At 46.6% G+C, this 22,885-nt stretch overlaps 1 protein-coding gene across 3 annotated transcripts in view; it reads left to right on the top strand.

The window, feature by feature from the left end:
* The window catches only part of SLC24A2 (solute carrier family 24 member 2), a 273,697-nt gene that overhangs the window by 174,806 nt on the left and 76,006 nt on the right, over window positions 1–22,885 (top strand). For all 3 annotated transcript variants that reach the window (XM_045289183.1, XM_045289181.1, XM_045289182.1), the window contains 2 exons: window positions 1,737–1,775; window positions 4,254–4,362. In XM_045289183.1, coding sequence (XP_045145118.1) covers window positions 1,737–1,775; window positions 4,254–4,362 — 148 coding nt within the window. The remainder of the gene's footprint in view (window positions 1–1,736; window positions 1,776–4,253; window positions 4,363–22,885) is intronic.

Below are 22,885 nucleotides of genomic sequence, written 5' to 3'. Positions count from 1 at the left end.
AATGCGCTTTACACAATTGATGTGTGTATGGATTGCGATAACAGTTGTATGAGCCCCTAATAAAATGTTTAAAAAAAAAAAAGAAAGAGATTTATGTACAAAAGCAATTAAACATTGAGAAAACATCCCAGCCTAGTCCAGATCAAGCCCATACGTCCGATATTAGCCTATATGTCCAATAGCAATCTGTAAAGTCCTCTTCAGACTCATGAAACACATGCAGTAACACCGAAATGTAGACGATCACAGGCCAGTGGTAGAAAGTCTTTGGATCCAGTGGCATTGGAAACATCTCAGCACTGGCAGGGGTCTCTGCATCAGGGTGGGCCCATGTGTCTTATCAGCTGCTATGTCTCCCAAGGAGTGGCAGAGAGTCTCCCACCTCCAAAGAGGAAAAATCCCAGATTTCCCAGAATTCTCAGGAGAAGGCCATGCCTACACAGACGCCTCATTGGCTATGATCTGACTGACAGACTAAACTCCACCCCTTCACTCATAATCCTCTCATGTTGACAATTATATAACTACCACATAGCCGAATCACTTAACAGTTAGAGGATCAAGCAGCCTTTCCCTCCGTTACTTCAGGCACCTAGATGGGCTGGGCGCTGTGTTTTGTATGGTGCGTGTGGAAATGACCTAAAAAGAAAGAGAGCCGAGAGCTGAAGCGGAGGGTTTTCAACTGCCCTCCCTCCGTCTCCTCTTCTCCCTCTGTGTGATGAATCCCGGGCATGCAGGTCCACTTCGAGTCTAGTGGGAATGACGGAAGGCGAGAGAGGAAGGAAGGTTCCGGTTCGTCGTGCTGTGTGCACGTGTAGTTGAAAGGCAGAGGTCTGAACAGAGGGAAGTGCTTGCAGGAAAGCGCTTACCACCAAGACACTTAGTCTTTGGGGCTGGCAGCTCACCAGGTACTGCCAGGTTCCAGGGCCCAAGCAGGCTTTGTATGGAGCTGAGGAGTCAGCGCAGTCCAGTTGGGTCTCGTTGGTAGACTCCCAGGGCTCTCTATCTGAGCTGTGTTCTCTCCCCAAAGGTCAGGGTCCTCACGTGCCCTTGGGGTCTAGTCAACTTTTCCCTGACAGGGATTTCCCTGTCACTGGAGGTGGTGGGAGTGGAAGAGGAGTTGGACCCTCTGAATTCCCTAAATGATGGTCCTGCCTTACTAACCACCCTACCTCTTCAGGCTGATGGGGATTTTTTTTTGGCCATTTGGGCAACTATGAAAACTGAACCTTTCAAAAAAGATGTGGAAAATGACTCAATCTTAGAGTCCCATCCCCCAACAATATCTATAAAAACAGTTTGATGTCATTCTTGCAGACTATTTTTTTCCAGTACTAAAGTACCATTCATTTCTTTTCATTTATGAAATAAGATAACAACATATCAGGGGTTTTTAAATGCTTAGATGTTTGTCAGTACACGTTGACTCCCCTCATGCTTGTAAATGGCTGGGGGTCCACAACGTGACTGAGATGTGTGCTTCTCTTGCCGTCTATGGCTGAGCAGAGGCCGGCCACTCACTGTGACCTTTCAAAAACCTTATCATGTGCTTAAATAAGTCATTATATATTGGCTGGGAATGTATGCCCTCAGTCCTCCTGTTTGCTTAATCTGTTGAAGAAGAGATCGAGCCAAATCGTTCCCTATACTAATATTTGTTATTAAGTATAAAATCTACTGTGATTCACCGTTTATTTATTTCTCATCTTCTGTTTTTGCCTTTTCCTCTTCCGCAGTCATCTACAACCAGGGACAAGGATGAGCAGGCTCTACCGGTAGGAAGCAGTGGCCCTGTTTGTCCCTGTCCGTGTGCCTGTGGAGAGGAGGGGCATGGGGAGAGAGAGGGCTCATGTGACAAGCATTCTCTCCTGGGAATAGCCCTATGGTTTCACCTGTTGGTGTGGCTTTATTTTCTGGCCTACTCTCAGTGATGACTGAATTCCGAGGTTTGTTGAAAAATTATTTGGGGGATGAGATTCCCAAAAATTTGAATTCCCCCTTCCATTTGACAAATTTTTACATTCATGTATTTTATATATTTAAGAAGCAGCCCTGATGATGTAGCAAGTGACGTGCTGGGCTGCTAAGCACAAGATCGGCAGTTGAAACCACTGTTGGCTGGTTGGGGGCGGGGGAGCTGAGACCTCCTACTCTGGAAAGATGTGCAGCCTGGGAATCCCACGGGAGCAGCTCCACTCTGTCCCCCAAAGGGGCTATGAGTCTGAATAGACTCGATGGCAGTGCGCGAATACATATTTCATTTTTAATCATATCTATTTCATATATTTTATACAAAAGGGAAAATATACCATATATACTCGAGTATAAGCCAAGTTTTTCAGCACATTTTTTTTACAAGTTATAAAATAACAAAGGGATTTTATATTGCAGTACATTTTAAAATGCCGTTTTTGTGGTAAAATTAGGGGCCTCAGTGGCTATTCGGGTCGGCTTATACTCCAGTGTATACGGTATATAACAATTTGTTGTTTTCATCAAAGAAAATCCGTGATATTCAGAATTCTGATTCTTTTTCTTTCCTGCATATGCTAGGGTGCCCAATTAAATTAGCAATGTTAGACAATCAACTCCTACATTTAAAATTAATTTGGCAAAAATTCATAGAGGGAGATATTTCCGAATGCATTCCAAGGGACTCCGTGGTGCTATTTGGGGCCATTGTGGGGTCTGATGCATGGTATCTATTTGCTCCATGGAGCTGCATGCACATACCTGTTGGTTAGAAATTTCTTTTGATCCCTTCAAAAGAAATACTGCATGAGCCTTATATAGTCGATCTATACTTATAGTGTCCCCCAAAATATTACGTTCTTCTTCTTCTTTGTAATCCAAGGGGGATTTTATGAAGGACAAGACAAATTTCAAGTTCTTCCATAGATATAAGCCTATTTTAATAAAGACCTTCACAGCAGAGTTCTTCCAATTTCCCAGAATAAGGACCATACTAAGAGTGATTATGACAAATTATCAACAGTAAACACAGTGTTCAGTTCCCATCCAATTAACACATCACATTTTCTATTGCGCGGTGTGGCGAGAAAATTACTTTCAGCGTTCTTGTGTTCAGCAATTAAATTATAATTTCATTTCAACTCTATTCAAGTCTCCTAACCTCACCCATTCAAATTCTTCCAACAATGATCATGAGTCCCCTACAACCAAGTAGCACAATGCATCAAAATGATAGAAAATATGTCTCCAAGAACCAGTAATGGAAATACTCATAGGCCCTCAGCCTCTGTCTTATAATGCTCCAAACAAGGACTCATAACAATTATTAAGAGCCTAGATGCTGTATCAGATTCAGTTTCAAGGTAGGGAGGGGGACAGAGCCATTCCCTTCCTTTGGAAATCCCTTAGTTTGATTCCCCATTGAAATACCATTCATCCTTTCTGATTCTTTTGGATTGGGACTGTGCTTTCTAGCCAAGTAACAACTATTAAAAAATCCCTCTAAGAAAGTCAGATTCTTTTCTGAGATTTTATCCAAACGTCAGGGTCACTTTGAGTGTCATGTTTGGCTGCAAACATATGGACCATGATTGCTAGTAAGTGTTCTAAGGAAAACAGGGACCTGTGTGCAATCGTTTGAAAACATTGTCCAAGTTAGCCAGATAGATGTCTTTAAAGTTAAGACGTAGTCAAATACATATCCTGAATCTCCAAAATGGCTAGTCGAAGATGTTGCACTTCCCAGATGTATTTGACCATAGAGTCTGTGAGAGGACTTTTCTTGGGCAGCCCTCTGTTAGGACTAGAGCATGATCACATCTTTTGGAAAACCCTCTAATGTCCAGAGTCAGAAGACTTAGTGGAAACAACTATTTTAATTTTACCTGAACCCAGAAAAACTGCATGTCAATATTTGACTTTCAATAAGTTCAATAATAAATGAATTCCCTTACATGACATGACCTCTTTTCCTCCTAAATCTGCCCACCTCTAAAGCGTGACTCCTTTACAGCCTCTCTTCCTATGAGAAACAAAGAAAATAGCATACAATCAACCAAAGAGGGAAAAGAAGTCCCTATTTAGGATTTTAAAAATATATCCAAAAAAATGGAGATTGGGGATTTGTTTTTGTTTTGGATTTGAAAGGCTCTGGTTCACTAGTGTGTTGGGTCACATGACAGCAATGAGAGACCACCAGACAAGGTCAAGAACTTATCGAGAATGCACTTTCCTCCCTTTTCTGAGAGCTAATAGCATCTCTGTCTACTTTTTCTGCTCAGACTAAGCCACGTCTCCAGCGGGGTGGAAGCTCTGCCTCTCTCCACAACAGTCTCATGAGGAATAGCATCTTCCAGCTCATGATACATACCCTGGACCCACTCGCTGAAGGTAAAACTCGGGCTTGGGCTGGGGTGCTGGTCTGGAAGGACAGAGGACATAGAAGGGTTTCTCTCCACATAACACATGTCTATGCTGCTGTCACTCACGGCTGCCAGTGCCCTCCCTGTTTAGCGTCTGCCAAAGGAAGTGCTAGCCTGACCTGCTCTGTCTACACTGGCTCTGTTCACCAGCAGGGATTTGGGGACCGGGAATAGGGTCTGAGGTCCATGTGTCCATTCTGTCTTTTGACGCCTTCAATATAAGTAGAGTTGATGGTGAAGCAGAAGAGACGAAAAGAATTCCCTCCCTTCCAGCTAGAGTAGCGGCTCTTTTATCATCCTTCTTGAGTTTCCGAATGAATTTGTAGGGAGGGTGGGGGAGGGAGGGACAGAAAAGAAGAGGAGCTGATACCAAGGGCTCAAGTAGAAAGAAAATGTTTTGGAAATGTTGAGGGCAACCTAGGTATAAGTGTGCTAAATACAATTGAATGATGGATGGTTATAAGATTTGTAAAAGCCTCCCAATAACATGATTGATTTAATTAATTAATTGATTAATTAAGTGAAAGAAAAGCTGCATAGATGTAACAAGAGGAGCTGGATAAATATACAAAATTCAACTCAAAAAAAAAAAGAAGTTGTATGTGAAGCTGAATTGTACACCTTACAAAAGAGAGAATAGAAAGAAAATGTTTTGAAACTAATGATGGCAACATACGTACAAGCGTGCTTGATACAATTGAGGTATGGGCTGCTGTAAGAGCTGTACGAGCCCCAATAAAATGAGAGAGAGAGAGAGAATTCTGTGACTTAGAGGAGGGCCAACAGAAGTTAGTTTGAAAACTCATATGCACTGCCATACCTTGATATTGTATTGACTCTTCAACCTCTGGAAGGGGGAAGGGGGCCCCCTAAGCATCTCAGGAGCCTTCTTGACGGTCAGTTGTTGGTGCCCCAGAAGGCCTGGTTCATTTCTGAGGGTAACCATCTGAACCATCACAGAGAACCCAGAATTGTGTCCTACTGGTTTTATAGTCATTCACAGGAAAGCCAAACATACTGTATTTCTTCCTTTGTATAACTGTATTTCAAAAATATTTTTTAAATCTATGTCTGAGATGCAAATGGTGCCACTAGCAGGAGGAGCCAACTGGACCTTCTCATGGGCCCTCGTTGAGAAGCAGGCCTGGAGAACAGGCCTGTGCTGAGTGAACACACAGAGCCGAGTGTCAACTCTCCCCCATACATCAGAGATCACAGCCAGGGCTAAGCCTTCTTCCTACACAATTTCAAAAGTGCAAGCAATCAGCACGTTCAGAGGAAAGAAAATTGGTGGCCTGTGTCTCCCCAGACTCTGTCTTCCCTCATCGGAGACACGCTTCATGCAGAGTAACACGTGACTTTCACAGGGAAGTGTGTCCATGATGCCATCGCCATCTGGGGCCCCAGAGAGTTGTGTAATGAATGGGATAGTCTACAAGGAGCAAGAGACACCCTAAGTAGCCTTGCCTTATTTCTTTAGAAAGGCACCCTAGTGGCGCAAGGGTTAAGATGCTGGGCAGCCAACCAAAAGGTCAACCCACCAGCCATTTGCCCAAGGCCTGCTTCTGTAAATACTGCAGGCTTGGACCCCCCCTGGGGTAGGCTCCTGTGTCCCGCAGGGTCTCGATGAGTGAGAATGGGCTCCAGAGAAGTAGGTTTGCTTTTAGGTATCCGAAGGTCTATTGGGCAAGGAGATTCGACCTGGTCATCAGCCATCTTTTCTTTCCTGTGGGCAGAGCTCTAAAGGAGGGGTGAATCAAAGGCCAGCTGCTTGAACCCCTTCCTCCCAAGCACAAAGAAGTTGTATGACTTTGGGCAAGTTAGGGTCTCTGTAGTGCTTGGTGTCTTCCTCTATGGTATTAGTAGCCTTGGCTTAGCATCTTACCATGTGCAAAGTATGTTCATGCCCATGAACTTAATGCTTCCCAGCAGCAGGTCACAGCTTACATTCTCCTCATTTCATGGATTGTTCTGCCTCCCACGTCGATCCCCGGTACATCTGTCTCCACTGCCAGCTCTGTTCCAAGTCCTCACCTTCGCGTACTTGGACTCCGGCAGCAGCTTCCTAACTGGTCTGCCCACTGCTTATATGTCCCCCTAGCCATCTTTTGCACACCACAGCCCACGTAATCGTCTTAAAAAGTAAACCAGATTATGTCACTCTTACTTAGAACTTTCTGTGCCTTCCCGTGGCTCGTAGGATGATGGTGCACTGTGGTCTATAGGATCTGACTCCTGTGTCTTCTCCAGGTTCAACCGGTTGAACCTGGAGGGCCTTGGGGTCCTTGAAGCGGATACCTTTTCCCCGCCTCAGGCTGTTCCATCCGCCTGCAACAGGTTTTCTTTTACCCCATTTCCCCTGCTTTCCTCCCACCTATTCTTCAACACTCTCTCCAAGTGACACTTCTCGACGGCCAGTAAAAGGCAGAGCTCCCGAGGCCGCATCTGTCAGTGCACCATCTAATTTTTCCTTAAAATTCTAAGTACTGTCATGACTCGTGTGACATCTATGTCCCCCGGCATGCGGTAAGCCACTCAAGGGCAGGGACCCTATTCTGCTCCCTAGCTGGCACGTAGTAGCTGAGGCTCAGAAAGCCCAAACTTTATCCAACTCGCGTTTGACCTCAAATGCACACAGGTTTTAAATTATAAGTGAATTGTATCTGCATTATCCTGATAGCCACACATTCTCAAAGTCTTCGCATCCACCACAGGATTAAAACCAGAGGCGAATACCATAGTTTTGAGCCATCGCCCCCTCTCCTCTGTGGACCTGGAGAGCCAGGTGAAAGGAGAAAGGAATGGTTTTACCCGCTCCAGCTCGGTTATGGAAAGGTGACCAGATGTTTTGCATTGTTATTTTATTATTTTTTTAATTGTTAATTAGATGAAGGCTTCCAGACCCAATGTTTATTGGGTGTGGTTTTTTTTAGTTTGGGGTTTTTTTTACAAGGCAGTTTGGGGCAGCAATTATGAGGACAGACTCAAGAGCCAGGCGCTCTGGGTCCAAATCTGAGCTCTGTGTTCACTCACTGTGTGACCTTGGGGGCGTTACATAACCTCTCTGTACCTCAACTTCCTCATCCATCAAGAGAGATCATAATAGAACATGATTTCTACATCACAAGATTGTGCTAAGAGTTCATGGAATGAATACATGCATATATAAAGCACTGCATATTACATAACATGAACTATCTTCAGGTTGAAAATATAGAGACAGAGATTTGAAGTTACCCTTTCATTCTTTTGAAAGATCATACCGTACTTGGTTTTCAAAACTTAAAATATTCAAAAGGTTAGAATAAAAAAAATGCCTTCACCCTCCATCAGCGTCCCCAATTCTTTCTTGCCCCCCATTTCTTCCCAGAGAAAACTAAGGTTACTGATTTCTCAAGGATTGTTCCGGGGATGTGCTATGCAGATACAGCTGTGTGTGTGAGAGAGAGCGAGAGAGAGGTCTCAACCACCTACATTTCTGGTAGGGTTTTGTGCTTGGTGTTTCAGATGGGCTATTTTATCTTTTGTTCCTGTGAGATAAGAGCAGGGGAATCTGGCTTGTCTGCAGCTCGGAGTGGGGCCATCAGTGATTTTCCGGAACACCTGGCACTTGTGGCGCCTGCGTACTGCAATTAAACTGTTTGTTCCCGCTGTCGCGAGATGCGCCTTCCAAATCCAGGCGCCCGCCCTCAAGGTCAAACCTCTGGCTGAAAGTCGACCAGGGCTCCAGCGGTGGGAATCTGTGGGAACACCGCCGAGAGCCGTAATCAGCTCGACTATGGAAAGCACTTGAGGGCCGTAGAACGGCTCTGCAGCACAGGGCCAAGAGTGGACCGGTATTTTTGCCCAAAATTTTCCATCTCAAGCACAGCCAAAACCATGAATCGACTGCTCCCAGAGTCAGCTCACTTTGGGCTCACTACTGGTCACTTGAATTTGCAGGCCCCCCTGCCAAACTGGGTGCTCATTGTGCCCCAGCCTAAAGAGAAACCGCCTGGACACAGCAGGGGCCCCCTGAGGGTGGTGGGGCTGGCCACTGGTGGCCCTGGTGTTCCCCGGGCTAGGTGCAATGTCTGTCCCTCATGCCCCAAAGCCGCCCATCAGAAAGGAAAGGACTCAGCCTCATTTGGAAACTTGATTGGAATAAAGAGTTTGCTGCTTTTCTAAGATAAGCCCGGGAGAAACTAGGATGATCAGTCTTTGAAATCATAGCCTGGCTGCCAGAATGCGTTTTCCTAATAAATTCAGTGTCTCATGGTGGTTTTAGCATTTTCTCTAAACCAGCTATTCTATTTACCCTGGTCTACTTATTTGTGACCTGAGAGCATGGCTCTTATTTATTAACTGGGCAGAAAAATTACTATCACTGATAACACTCCTGCCTGTCATCACAACAGAGGTGAGGATGGGGAGGAACGGGGTAGTGGGTGCTTCTGCTGTACATCCAGTTGCTACGAGTCGGAACCGACTTGGCAACACTTAACACCGCTACCACAGTGACACTTGTTGAGGATCTACTTCAGGCCAGACACCATGCTGACAGCTCTACACAAACCATCCCAGGTAATCCTTACGTTAGTCCTCCTCTGTAACCTTCCAGGGACACAGAAGTGCAAACTCGTTGAGTGTCTCACCTCACCAAGATGACCCAAACCCAACCCGCCGTCATTGAATCAATTCTGACTCATAGTGGCCCCGAAGACAAGGGTAGAAGTGCCCTCTGTGGGCAGTTTCTAAGACTGTGACTCTTGACTGGAGTTGAAAGCTTCATTCTTCTCCCAAGGAGCAGCTGGTAGTTTCAAACTGCTGACCTTGAGGTTATCCAACCAACACATAACCACTAACCACCAGGGCCCCCATCAGGGTGACACAGGAAGTAACTGCCAGACCAGAATTTGAACTCAGCCCTGCCTGGCTCCAAGTCGGCTCTTGGTTCTTGTGCTAGACTACCTCCTTAGGTCACCTTGATCCTAACCTCTTGTCCCTTGTCCTCCTGGGTCGGATAGCAGACTAAATCCCAGGACCCGCAACCATCCCTGCATAAGTTACAGATGCAGCCTATGCGATGTGAATTTCTCACCTATCCCCCCAACTCTCCAGCTCAGCTCCTCCCACACGGGTGCAGTACCCCCAGGGCACTTTGCTCTCCACGCTAGACTTTTGATCCAGCTTTCTTCCTCCCCAGCACAGGGAACTCCCAGTGGCTCCATTTTTGTACTTCTAAGGTGGGGTCATGATGATATCATGCTCTTTCGTGTGCGATTAGTATTATTCAACTTTTTAGGGGTTTGATGTCTTCACCGTTAATGGGATAATGATAGTTCTTCCATCATACGTTTATCCACTCGTAGCTGTTGAATCCATTCCAACTCATAGTGGTATTTATAGTAAGGACTCAAAGCTATGAGATTCCAGGAGCCCCTAATTAGTGCTTGGTGCCTGTAGGTGATTATTTTTCAGTTAGAATTAAGTGCGTGTAACAACTTAACTGTGGTGACTCACTTTACTTGAGTTCTATTTCTCTTGTTTTACAAACACACTAGCAGTAAGCAGTCCAAGGCTGGGAGCACAGCTCTATGCTGCCATTGCAGACCTGGTCTCCTTCTCCTCCTTCTCCTCCTCCTCCTCCTCATCATCATCATCTTTCTTTTGTGGTTGGTGTTTTACCATCCATATCATGTATCCATCATCTGCAACCTCACAGGCTGATAATTATTTCCCCCCTGCCCTCTCCCCCATCTCCTCTGTGTTCTGGGCAGGAAGAAAAGAGGAGAAGACAGCACGTCTATCTTTTGTTTTGTTTGTTTCCCCTGGATTCCCCCCACCCCACTCAAAAAACATTAGTGTTTGAGAGGCTCCACCCAGTAGACTCCTACTTCCCTCACGTGGACCAGAACAGGGTTATGGGGCTACCGTGAGTTCCCAAAGAACCTAAGTGGGAACCCTGCCACCCCAGACAAAGTCGGGCCTTCTTGGTAACAAAGAAGGGGAGAGTAGATGTTAGGAGAACAGCCAGAGGCAGCCCCACATACCATCATTGTTCTCTGCTCACCAAGATTTGGAAGACTTCCTTCCCCAGAAGAACCCATTGGCTGTGTCATATGTTGTTTGTTGTCCTTTGAATCTTTGAGAGGACGAGACTCAGAGCAGGCCTGGCTGTCTCCTCAGTGCCTGCTGTATAGAGGCAATGTGTGTTTGTTTGATGAGCCCTGGTAGTGTAGTGGTTAGGCATTGGGCTGCCAACCACCAGATGAGCAATTTGAAACTCCTAGCAGCTCTGCAGGGAAAACGAGAGGCTTTCTGCTTCTAGGAGTGACAGTCTTGGAAACCCCAAGGGATAGTCCTACTCTGGCCTGTAGGCTCAATAGGAGGTAGAAAGGACTCATTGGCAGTGAGTTCACTTTTCTACTGCTGAAATGTATGTCTCCAGCCATTCAGCTTTTCTTAACCCATGCCCTGACAAAGGCTCTTTGGTTCAGACCAACAAAGTCCTATTTAAGTCATTAGTGGTTGCCTGCAGTGATTGTGTCTGATTTGGGCACTGTCGCATCTCCTGCCTTTGGGACAGCACTGACATGAAGAAGGTGCTCATTGAGTCCTTGCTGGGGGGTGGACTCAGCCTCCCTCTTGGTCTGGAGCCACCCCATAGTGATGTCCTGTCTCCACCTCTAGCCATCTTGGGGAGTTTTCCTGCCCATTTCTTTTCCCTCCAAACATTTTCTTCTGGTCTCCTTCCCTTTCTCTGTCTTTGATAGACAGTTGGCTCTTCTGTGATAGTCTGTGGCCCTAATTTTAGATGTCCAAAGGATTATCATCGCCACTTATCTGCTCATTCATTTCACAAATTCCGACACCTGTAAAAGCCTGTCGGCTACATAATTTGGTGTGAAGGTGACTGAGTTTGAGATGAAAACTACAAAAGGGCAAGCTCTCCCCTTAATTTCTGTAGGTTCTAGGAAACCTGCATGCTTAGTCGTTTCTTCTTCTGTTTCAGAAATTCAACATTCAGTTCCCTCCCCAATCCCCACCTTCCTGGCTAGCCCAGGGTCATCAGCAAATTCCTATTATCTGCATAACATCCTTTTATTTATTTTTTTCCATTTTACTTCAGAGTCACATGAATGTACCAAAAGAGCCACATAGGGCTCTCGAGCTGCAGTTTGCTGACCCCGAGTCTAACCAGTTGCTGTAGTCAAATCCAATTCAAGGCAACCCCCTGACGACCAGGAGAGAACTATATCCCATAGGGTCTTCCATGGCTGGGTGGTTTGTTTCTTTGCTTTTCAGCAACAGAACCCACCAGGTGTGTCTTCTAAGAGGCCTCTGGGTAGACCCAAACCTCCAACATTTAGGTTAGCACCCAGCCATGGTCACCGGCTGTACCAGGCTCCTTTTTCTGTAATATATGTGATATAATTGAATACATGATATTATTAATGTGAAAAAATTTAACATGTAAGTATACCTTGCAGACGCAAAATTTAGCATGTAAGTCTATCTTGCAGACACAAAAGTAGGGTGAACAACACATCGAGGTTCACGTCTATGCAGAGGCGCAGCAGAAGAAAAACTGAATGACCCACTTCCAATAAAGCAGTGTGTGTGTGTGTGTGTGTGTGTGTGTGTGTGTGTGTGTGTGTGTTTTAATGGTCCAATCATTGGACTGAGGAATTCTTGAACTACAGGCTTGAGACACTTTGGAACAACCTGTCCTCAGGCTTAATCTGTAATTCCTTGCACTTGTTTTTCATGATGCAACCTGCAGGATCTTGTAAGACAATGTGTGAGAGTGATCGGTCCTCATTGTATGACACCTGCCCCACTTGCCGTTAGAAATGGAGCAAACGCACCCCCCCCCCAACCTCACGTCGCATTAGCGCAGCCTGTCTCTGCTGTTGTCACTTCCCAGCCAACCCGTTTTTGTCATGTGAGTTCAGCTCATTTGGGGAGCATCTTGGGAGCATTTCTTCTGCCTTCCGAAGGGCGGTTTTGCTCCGCCGGTTCCCCCTCCAGGACCCGCTGTGACATCCTGTTGTCCACTCTTCCATGGCTTTGTCAGTCGGACTTGGCAATGGAAGTGAACGGGGTCTTTGGGGACCGGGAGTTCCAGAACATCCTGAGTGGAGAAACTTTGCAAGTGAGTAGCGAGTATCTATTTAGCCACTGTCTTTTCTGTTCTCAAGATCACGGGTTTTTCCAATTTTCTTTAAAAACAGCCTCGCCCGTTGTTCAGAGGAATTCCCCCAGGCAAGAATACATAGTAACCACTTTTTAAAACCTGTTAGAACTTATAAGAGTTCACTAATTTTAAATCCTTTACCCATGGCTTCACTCCAATAACCTTTCCCCCCTGTAGACCAACTGTAGCATGCATAACAAACATAAAAGAAAAATGCCGCCCCCACTCACATGCTGATGACAATAAGGTACCAAAATTTAGCCTCAAGGAAATGTTTAAGAATTTTATAGGGGAAATAATATAAGTTTTACTGAAGAACATAAAATGATGGAAAGAAACATGAGATAGGGATGTCTGTTCCCCTCCAATTGAACCCAAAAGGTGATCCACTCCTGATTGGCCAGTCGCTGGTATGCTAGAGCGGGATTTGTAAATTCCTGTGGAAGAGTCGATGAGAGCAAGGACACTTTCGACAAAGAAGAGCCAAGAGGGAGGCCTTTGGCCAGCAGCGAACTCGCCGCGCGGCAGGTCAGGACGCAGCTGCTGTCCGATGCTCTGGCTGAAGTACTGGAGACGGAAGGGTGGCGAGGCCCTTAGTCGGGGTCTCCGCGGACACGCCCAGAGGGGCTCTGTGGGACAATGAACCGCGGCCTGAAAGAGATCTGTTTCTTGTTCTTGCATAAAATACTGTGAAGGAAAAGTCCCGAAGCATTGGAATCGGCTATTTAAAGGAGCCAGGCACTCATTCCTTTATTATTGTAGTGGTGGGGGAGGGGTGAAGGTATGTGTTGGTACTTGTTTGTGCCAGTGTGTGGGGGTGTGTGTTGGAAGGGGGGGAGGTGGTGGTGGTGGCGGTTGGTTGCCATCAAGTCATAGAAGTGACCCCCTGGGGTTTTCAAGGCTGTGACCTGTCAGAAACAGATGGCCCGCACCTCTGCATCCTTTCAAGACATCAGCCTCCCCACTACTAGCCCAGCCCCTAACTGCTTATGTCACTCGGGGACCCCTTTGTCATTGCTGTCTCATTGTAGTAAAAATAGACGTACCAAAGTGTTCGCCCACTGAAATTTTTCACCTGCACCATTCGGTGACTTTGATTATGTTTAGCGTGTTGTGCACCCAGCATGAATATTCATTTCCAGATGTCCCCTCCGCCCCATCAACCTTAGCAGAAGTGCCATGACTCCTGAGCAGTGGCTTCTTCTTTCCCGGCTCCCTTGCACCGAGGGAGGGCTGGTCAGTCCCTCCTGACTCTGGGGGCTTCCTGGGTGCAGAGGGGAAGCGCTCTGTTGAGTTTCGTGACTACTGTCATCCCTTCGAAGTAGCTGGGTCTTCTGTAGGCAGTCCATATAAGCTGTGGTCTCTACGTGTGTGCCTAGTGGGGGAGTTCCCGTAAGTAGGATCACGCAGCGTTTGTCCTGTAAGCCGCACCCTTAGCGCAGTGAAATCACGCATTGTTGGGGGCAGCATCACGTCATGACAAGTACAGATTAAGAAACCGAGTCTGCCAAGCCTTGTGGTGTTGATGGCGCTGAGCACAGTGGCTGTAAGTTCTCGAGGGAGGTGGGCTCTGGAGGAAACCCATTCAGAATGCTTCAGGAATGTGTGCCGGGACCATGTGCCTGAAGGATCACTCAGGGCTCTCCAAAACAACAGAACCAATAGGGAGTGTTCTATGTAAGTTCTATATAGGTCTCTATCGATCTAGACACAGAAACTGAGACCTAGTGCCACCAAGCCGGTTCCGACTCATAGCGGCCCCCTGTGGGGCTCCCCAGGCTCTTGTCTTCACAGAAGCACACGGCCTCTTCTTTCTCCCATGCAGCTGCCGGGTGGCTTCAGACCGCTAAGCCATGAGGAAGATATGCATCAGCAGTTCAGTGTATACACACACATACAGAGACCCGTAGGTCTCTTAGCCATGCAGGAGCACTGTCGTTACTGTGGGCTAAGCATTGCGCTAACCTCAACCCCCCAGCCGCTCTGTGGGAAAAAGATAAGTCTGTCTGCTTCCACAGACATTGACAGTCTCGGAAACCCGACACAGGTGGCGGGGACGGTAGGGGAAGCATCCGACTGCTAACACAGGGTCGCAATCCAAACCCAGCAGTGGGAGAAAGATGGGGATTGCTGCTCCTTTCAGGAGAGGTACAGCCTCGGGGACCCTCTATGAGGCAGAAGTGATTCCCTGGTGGTATGATTTGGGTCACACATTGGCATTGATGGGATGGGGCTAAATTGTATACATACTCGAGAGCGCTTCAAAACGTTCGTGGGGAAATCCCACTATTTTTAAACTCCATCTTCCCACAAACCTCCTCCTGTACATGCACCCTACTAATTCTGTTTCTCGGGGGAACCTTGACTACGTTTGTCCAAGAGCATGCTCTTCATGGACAGTCAAGTGAGAGAGAAAGAAGGGAGGGGGGAGAGACAGACAGACAGATTTGTTTTAAGGAACTAGCACGCATGATGGTGGAGGACTAGCAAATTCGAACTCTGCAGGGCAGGTGACAGGCTGGAGAAGGTGGGCTCTCATGAAGGGGGGTGAGGAGCGTGGGCAGGCAGAGAAAGCGTCAAGGTCAAAGTAAAGGGACCGGCTTAGCGCAGGAGCTCCAGAACGAACCCTGTGTATTGTCAGAGACTCCCTGGTAGCACTCACTCGGGCATCCGGCTGTTTGCGGCTGAGCTTACATCCACGAGTCTCCTCTACAGGGTCCCTAAGGCAGAGGAGGGTTGAGGGGAGAGAATCTACCTGTGAGTGTATGGTTTGAGTGTAGGAAATTTAAGGCCTAAGAGGGGGTGAGAAGGGGAAACGAGAGTGGATCTTTCTGAGGTCTTAAGCCTGGTTGCCATTTCTTGTATCCCCTCCATCATGGCTCTGGAAATCACTGCACCAGCCTTCCCTCTGTGGAACAGAGGTTCAGAGGGGTCGTGCCACTTGTCCATAGTCACACAGCATCCTAACTTCCACTTCAGAGCCCAGTGCTTCCCGCTGGTGCAAGAATGAGTGCACCTCGTCATACATCTCCATCTTCTGTGCCCTAGACATACATGGCTATGTGGAAAGCAGTGCAACTCAATGTGTCCATTTAATGACCCTTTAAACCTGTCCCTTAGAAAATGTCTTAAATATTGCTGAACCTTGACCAAGCACGATGTCCTCTTCCAAGGATCGGTCTCTGCTGATAATACACCCAAAGTATGTGAGTCCAGGCCTCCCTTTCCTCACTCCTAAGGAGCATCTGGCTGTACTTCCTCCAAGACAGAGTTGTGTGTTCTTAGGGACATCGGTGACGCTTCCAGTAGTCTTCACCAGCACCCGCATTCAAACACCGCCATCCTCCTCCGGGCTTCCTTCCTAGGTCGTCTGCTTTCACACGTCGTGGCGGTTGGAAGTAGCCTGCACGGGGCCAGGCGCCTTTTAGCGCTCAGAGTGGCTTCTTTGCTCTTCAGCACTTTAAAGAGGTCTTGTACGGAGGAGTCGTCCAAGGTCATACGTCACTTGATTTCTTGAATGCTGCTTCCGAGAGGAAATAACAGTGCTTATCTCCACCGCTTCTGTAAAAGAAGGCCTCAAAATGAGCTTTCATAAATCATCATTTGATCCGGAAATAAAGTGATTGTCTGCTCATTTTGTTGGAAATGTGGAAGAAAGTGCCCCAGAAAAGTCAGCATTTTAACCTCTCCTCTTCCAAGTCGTAGATCAGTCTTTATTAGCAAGAATGAGCACCTGCCTGGCACGTGGAGGGCGAATCTTCACGGAGGGAGCATAAACTCCAACTGATGGGCCATGTTTCTAATAGGGTGGCAGGACTCGAGGTGCCCAAGTGGAGGAGTTCGCACTATTAGTGCCTCTCGTGGAACAGAGACAAGCGTGTTAACTAGCTCCTCACTTTGGGGCGTGCTGAAGTGCCTCTCCCCTGTGAAAGCTAAAGACAGCCAAAAATGAAATCAATCTCTCTCTCTCTGACTTGTACACATTAGAAATCAATTTCATTTGGAGCATAAAGGGAATGGCGGTGTTCTTGCTGAAATGAATGCTTTTTGAGTGTGGGAAGTAGGTTTTTGTTTTTTTTTCCCCCTCTTCTCAGAAGGTTTGCCTAGATGTGGAGGTCACAAAGGCCTGTGGCCTCAAAATTGCTGTTAATGACATTTGACTTGCAGCAGACGGGGAGGAAGGAAGGAACAACGAGGCGTCCCTACGGATGGATGTGGCTCCTCTTTGTTCTCTTGCACTCCCCACACGCTGCAAGATGCAGCTACACTTCAAAAGGGAGGCCTGCGAGGTAGCAGAGATAAGAGGCAGCTGTCACCCTGGGCAGTTGCTGAAGGTAAATAAAACCCGTGGGCTTTTCCCAAAGCCTGCCCATCCAAGATGTAGGGTATACTGGTAGGGAGCTAGGTTAGCAATCCGACCCAAGAGCATTCCAAGATTCAGAGGAGCCTTCTCCCAAATGAAACGCCTTTACTCGGAAGGCCCTGTGGGTGTCTCAGAACCAGCTGGACCTCAGCTAATGGGATGATTTCCATTCGGTGACCAGACCAGTTCCTCTGAGAGCTGTGGCCCTCTGCCTGCCCTCCATTGGGTGGCTCCGTGCTCTCCACTGCCCTCTGGACGCTGATTGGTATAACTACAAATCCCTGGTAGCAGCTCTCTGGGTCCAGTTGTCTCCTGACCTTGAGCCACCAAATCAGGCATCTTCACCTTCACCAGTAGCAATAATCCCCTCACCCACACTGCACTGCCCTTCACACAGTGTCCTGGGGCTCACATGATACTCCACACACACACACAATACATGCATGAATGCCCATACATCCGTGCGCACACACGTGTACACATACGTGCACGACACAGGACCAGGCAGTGTTTCCTTCTCTTGTGCCTAAGGTCTCCTGAGGGTCAGAACCGACCCGATGACAGCTGACAACTGGCAACGGATGCACAGGGACACACAGACAAGGGGCCTGCAAGAAGCATTTGGGGAAAGTCTGTTCTCGTTCAAGTTTGCTTTTCCGTGAACTCTTTGAAAGCCACACACACACCCCACGCTCTAGTAAATAATCGAGCTTGTAAATAAGTCAGCAGCCTTGTTGGTGTGAAATGCATGCATCTACACCACACTGCTGTCTAGCTCTGTGTTTGAACATTCATGTTGTATGTTCATTTGTCTCACCCGGTGCTGGTGGTTTCAAACTGCTGACCAGGGGGCTCGCAGCCCAACACATGTAACCACTACCCCTGCAGGGCTCCTCAACCCAAGTAACCAAACCCAAGTAAATGTGGTTTTGCATCAGCTCTAAGATCTGTAAGCCTAAACAACCGTTATTTTTTTTCTCTCTGAAGCTCCCTTGTTTATTTATTTTTAATCGTTTTATTAGGGGCTCATACAACTCTTATCACAATCCATACATACATCAATTGTGTAACGCTAAACAACCATTATTGACAGGACTTAAATTCCACAGAAAATCAACCATTTCTGAAAACGAGTTTTTCATGAAAACCCTCTCTCATTTCTGGAGGTGGGAGAACAATTTTATCCTATCGTTCACCTTTCTTGTACCACATTCCCATTCGTGACACAATAGGTCATGTCACGTTTCCCATATGGAACAAGTTGCAAATTCCCTGCTGTCCTCAGGACAATGCTCCGCCGTCTTAGTTCTCCTAAGGACTGGCTTGTGAGGAACCGAGTCTGAGGCCTTAAAGAGCATCGTGCGATGTGGTCACTCTGACCTGCTAGGTGGCTTCGCCGTGGCTCCTGCCCATCAGACTCTGCGGAGGAGTCGAATAGCGTAGCTGCTAAGAGGACTCATTGCAGAGCCAAGCACCTTGGCTTGATCCCTGCTCTACCACTGACTGGCTTTATGACCTTGGGCAAGTCACTTCACAGTAATTCAACTTCATCTTTTGTTTAAAAAAAAAAGTTGCCGCTGAGTCAGTTCCCATGCGTGACGATCCATGTGTAGAACCACTCTGTAGGGTTTGCAATGGCGGACTTCTCAGAAGTTAGTATTAGGACCTGTCTCTCGAGGCTGTTCAATATATTCGGTCGAGTGCTATTCACAGAGCACATAAAACTGCCTAAGTTCCTTGTAAATATGGGCCATCTAATTTGTTTCCTGTGCCCATCATGTTTTTCAGCAGCTTCCGTGGTTCAGAAGTAAATCATTGGGTTTCTGTCCTCTATTTCTCCTTTAAGGAGAAGCCTCTGACCATATGCCACTTTTCAGATCCTGGCTTGCCAATCTGTGAGATAACATGTGAACTGATAATTCAGTCAATCTGGCCTTGAGTCATGCAGAAGTTTCCCTGAAACTCTGTAATTATATTTCTGTATTTGCTAAGCTCACCTATCCTTCACATAATGCAAAAGAAATCATGTGGCATGGTACTTAATTTATTTCCAAAATTCCAGATTGCATCTGAGATCCACAGCTTCAAGATATTTAGCAGGCTAAAAACAAATCCTTTTCCAACATAGTAATTAAAAACCTGGAAACACAATGACTGTAGTCATCTCTAATTCCCCTGAACCATCTTTGGGCTGCCAGTGGATGCTTAGATATTAGGAGGTCACAGCAACCTTCCCTCTTACATTACCAGGTCTCTAGTTCATTCTTAGCCCTTTGATGTTAAACCAGTGGTGAAACTAATTGTGAAACACACCTTAATCTGTTACCTTATCATTACATCCTGGATTTCAACTCATTTACATTGTCCCACTTGATACCGTACAGTTTTTAAATACAAGTCACGGTAAATGGAGGTGTCCTGGAGACACAGCGGTTCAGTACTTTTGCTTAACTGCTAACTTAACACTGGCAATTGGGGCCTACTCAGTGGTTCCACGGGGGCAGGATCTGCCAATCTGCTGCCACAGATCACAGCCAAGGAAACCCTGGGGGACATTACTACACTGTCACATGGACGTGCTAGCCGTTGAAATCCACTTGATGGCACCTGCAAGGACCGTGGTCAAACGTCAGTCAATGAGAAGGACCGGGTGGCGCCAAGGGACTCCCTTGGATGCTAACTGAAAGACCAGCAGTTGGAGACCACCCAGACGCCCCAGAAGAAAGATCCAGTAAATTACTTCCCTTAAAGCAACCCCTGAAAACTCGATGGAGCGCAGTTGTACTCTGATGCCCAGGGATCTCTACGAGTCAGATTGGCCTCGATGGCAACTGGGCGTGGCAAATGGATGAGTCCTTCAAACAGACACGCTCCAGAGAATGCTTTCTCCATCATTGGATTCCAGAAGGCCTTCATCCTTTTGGATGAGGATTTCCATTGTGATGGGGACTCTAAGTGGTTAGGAAAATGAAATCCTGGACACTACTAGAGTGTGAGGTCCCTCCCTGGTGGCGCAGTGGGGAAGCGCTTGACTGCTCACTCTGCAAGAGAAAGATGTGGCAGGCTGCTTTCCTAGAGATGACTGCCGTGGAAACCCTCAGGGGACTTCGACTCTGCCCTGTAGGGTTGCTGTGAGTGGAAATGGACTCCGCAGGAATTGCAGGGATAGTTTTTACTTTGACTTATTACTCCATCATTGGCATTCATTTTCTTCCAGTATTCCAGACATTTTCCCCTTGATATCATTATCTTCTCAGGTTATCTTGTTTCTCATTCTCCTCTCCTATCTCTTGTCCCTTTCCCCCCTCTGATAGCAGAGGGTTTGATTTTGTTTTGTTTTGTTTTATTTTTCTTCTCCCTGCCTAGGTATTATTCTGTGTGTGTGTGTGTGTGTGTGTGTCTGTGTAATTTTTTAAAAATCATTTTATTGGTGGCTCGTACAACTCTTATCACAATCCATACATACACCCATTGTGTCAAGCACAGTTGTACATTTGTTGCCATCATCATTCTCAAAACATTTGCTATCTACTTGAGCCCTTGGTAAGAGCTCCTCATTTTTCCCCTCCCTCCCCACACCCCCTCCCTCATGAGCCTTTGATAATTTATAAATTATTATTATTTTTTCATGTCTTACGCTGTCCAATATCTGCCTTCACCCACTTTTCTGTTGTCCATCCCCCAGGGAGGAGGTTATATGTAGATCCTTGTAATTGGTTCCCCCTTTTTACCCCAATTTCCCTCTACCCTCCCGGTATCACCACTGTCACCACTGGTCCTGAGGTGTTTATCCGTCCTGGATTCCCTGTGTTTCCAGTTCCTATCTGTACCAGTGTACATCCTCTGGTCAAGCCAGATTTGTAAGGTACAATTGGGATCATGATAGTGGGAGGAGGGGGAGAATTAAAGGACTAGAGGAAGCTGTATGTTTCATCGGTGCTACACTGCACCCTGACTGGCTCGTCTTCTCCCCGTGACCCTTCTGTAAGGGGACTTCCAGTTGCCTACAGATGGGCTTTAGGTCCACAATCCACACTCCCCCTCATTCCCAATATGATTTTTGTTCTTTGATGCCTGATACCTAATCCCATCAACACCTCGTGATCACATAAGCTGGTGTGCTTCTTCCATGTGGGCTTTGTTGCTTCTCAGCTAGATGGCCACATGTTTATCTTCAAGCCTTTAAGACCCCAGACACTGTATCTTTTGATAGCCGGGCACCATCAGCTTTCTTCACCACATTTGCTTATGCACCCACTTTGTCTTCAGCGGTCTTGTAGGGAAGGTGAGCATTATGGAATGCCAGTTTAATGGAACAAAGTGTTGCATTGAGGGCGTACTTAAGTAGAGGCCTGATGTCCATCTACCACCTTAATACTAAACCTATAAATATATGCACGTAGATCTATTTCCCTATCATCATATATAAATAAATTTACATATGTACATGCCTGTATTTAGACCTCTATAAATACCCTTTGTCTCCTAGTTCTTTTCTCTATTTCCTTTTACTTTCCTCTTGTCCCACTATCATGCTCAGCCTTGATTTGAGTTTCAGTAATTCCTCTGGGTTACAATTCCTTTTGATCAAGCCCTATCAGGCCTCTTACACCCTCCTCACCACTGATTTTGGATCACTTGTTGTTCCCTTGTCCGTGGGTTTGTTAACACCCACTTCCTTTCCCCCACCTCCCCCTCTCCCATGTCTCCCGGAACCGTCGGTCCCAGTTTCCAGACTGTTTATCCCACCTAGGCATTATTCTTGTGTGGTCTTGCGGTATTATTTGGAATGTGTGTAGAAACTCAGCTATGTTCACTCACCAGCTTGATAGTATTTCGTGCTGATTTGTTCTACGACACAGAATGCAGAGACCTTCCAGGCTAAAAGATGGGATCCAGGAGAACATCCAAACTGTTCTCTAGCCAATATGCAGCCACCTCTGTGAGCCAATGGTGATCATCAGCGCATCCAAGCTAGAGCCGCCATTTGCCTCATGCGTATCGAGGGCTCTCCGTGGGGCTCTCATTTCTCTGGCATAAATCCTCACACATTACAGTTGCAATGAAAGGTTTTGCCAAAGGTAAAACTGCATGTATTTTTCCTAGGCTCCCTCCCCACAGATACATTAAGGACAGAATAGTTGAAACTACTGTTAGAACACTAACATGGAAGGAATCAGAGACGTCACTACCAATGGCAACCACGCTGAAGAAGATTAATGGAGCACTATTAAATGGATGTTTCATTCAACTCAGTAGCAGCATTGACTGGGCACAGAGTGGCAGGAATTCTGCTGGCTGCTGGAATTAACAAGATGAGTATGAAGTTTCTAAAGGCAGAAACCATATAGCAAAAGTCCCCGTGGGGAGCATACCAGCAGAAGTGCATACTTGAAACAGAAATGGCACAGAGAAGGGAAGTAACTGACCTGAAGGACAGGGATGTTCAAGAAAGTGACCTAAGTGGACAGACTTTGGGGCTCTGCCTAAGCCCTCCCTCAACACAAGAACACTTTGTTCTAACAACCTGGCATTCTGTGATGCTCCCCCTCCCACCATGACCGCTGAAGACAAAAACAGGTGCACATGCAAATGTGGAGAAGAAAGCTGATGGTGCCCGGCTATCAAAAGATATAGCATCTGGGGTCTTAAAGGCTTGAAGTTAACCAAGCAGCTGTGTAGCAGAGAAGCAGCAAGCCTACATGGAAGAAGCACACCAGCCTGTGTGATTGTGAGATGTCGACGGGATCAGGAAACAGGTATCAGAAGACTCAAAACAAACAAACAAAAACATATTGTTGAGAACAAGGGGGGTTGGAGTAGAAACCCAAGACCCATCTGTAGACCATGGGACATCTCACAGAAGAGTCACAAGGAAGGGATGAATCGACCAGGGTACAGTATAACACTGATGAAACACACAATATTCCTCTGGTTCCTTGAGGCTTC

The sequence above is a fragment of the Echinops telfairi genome, unplaced genomic scaffold (assembly GCF_000313985.2).
Source record: "Echinops telfairi isolate 266 unplaced genomic scaffold, ASM31398v2 ScPeMD7_25;HRSCAF=90, whole genome shotgun sequence".
NCBI lineage: Eukaryota > Metazoa > Chordata > Mammalia > Afrosoricida > Tenrecidae > Echinops > Echinops telfairi.
This window is presented reverse-complemented; position numbering and strand designations above follow the sequence as displayed.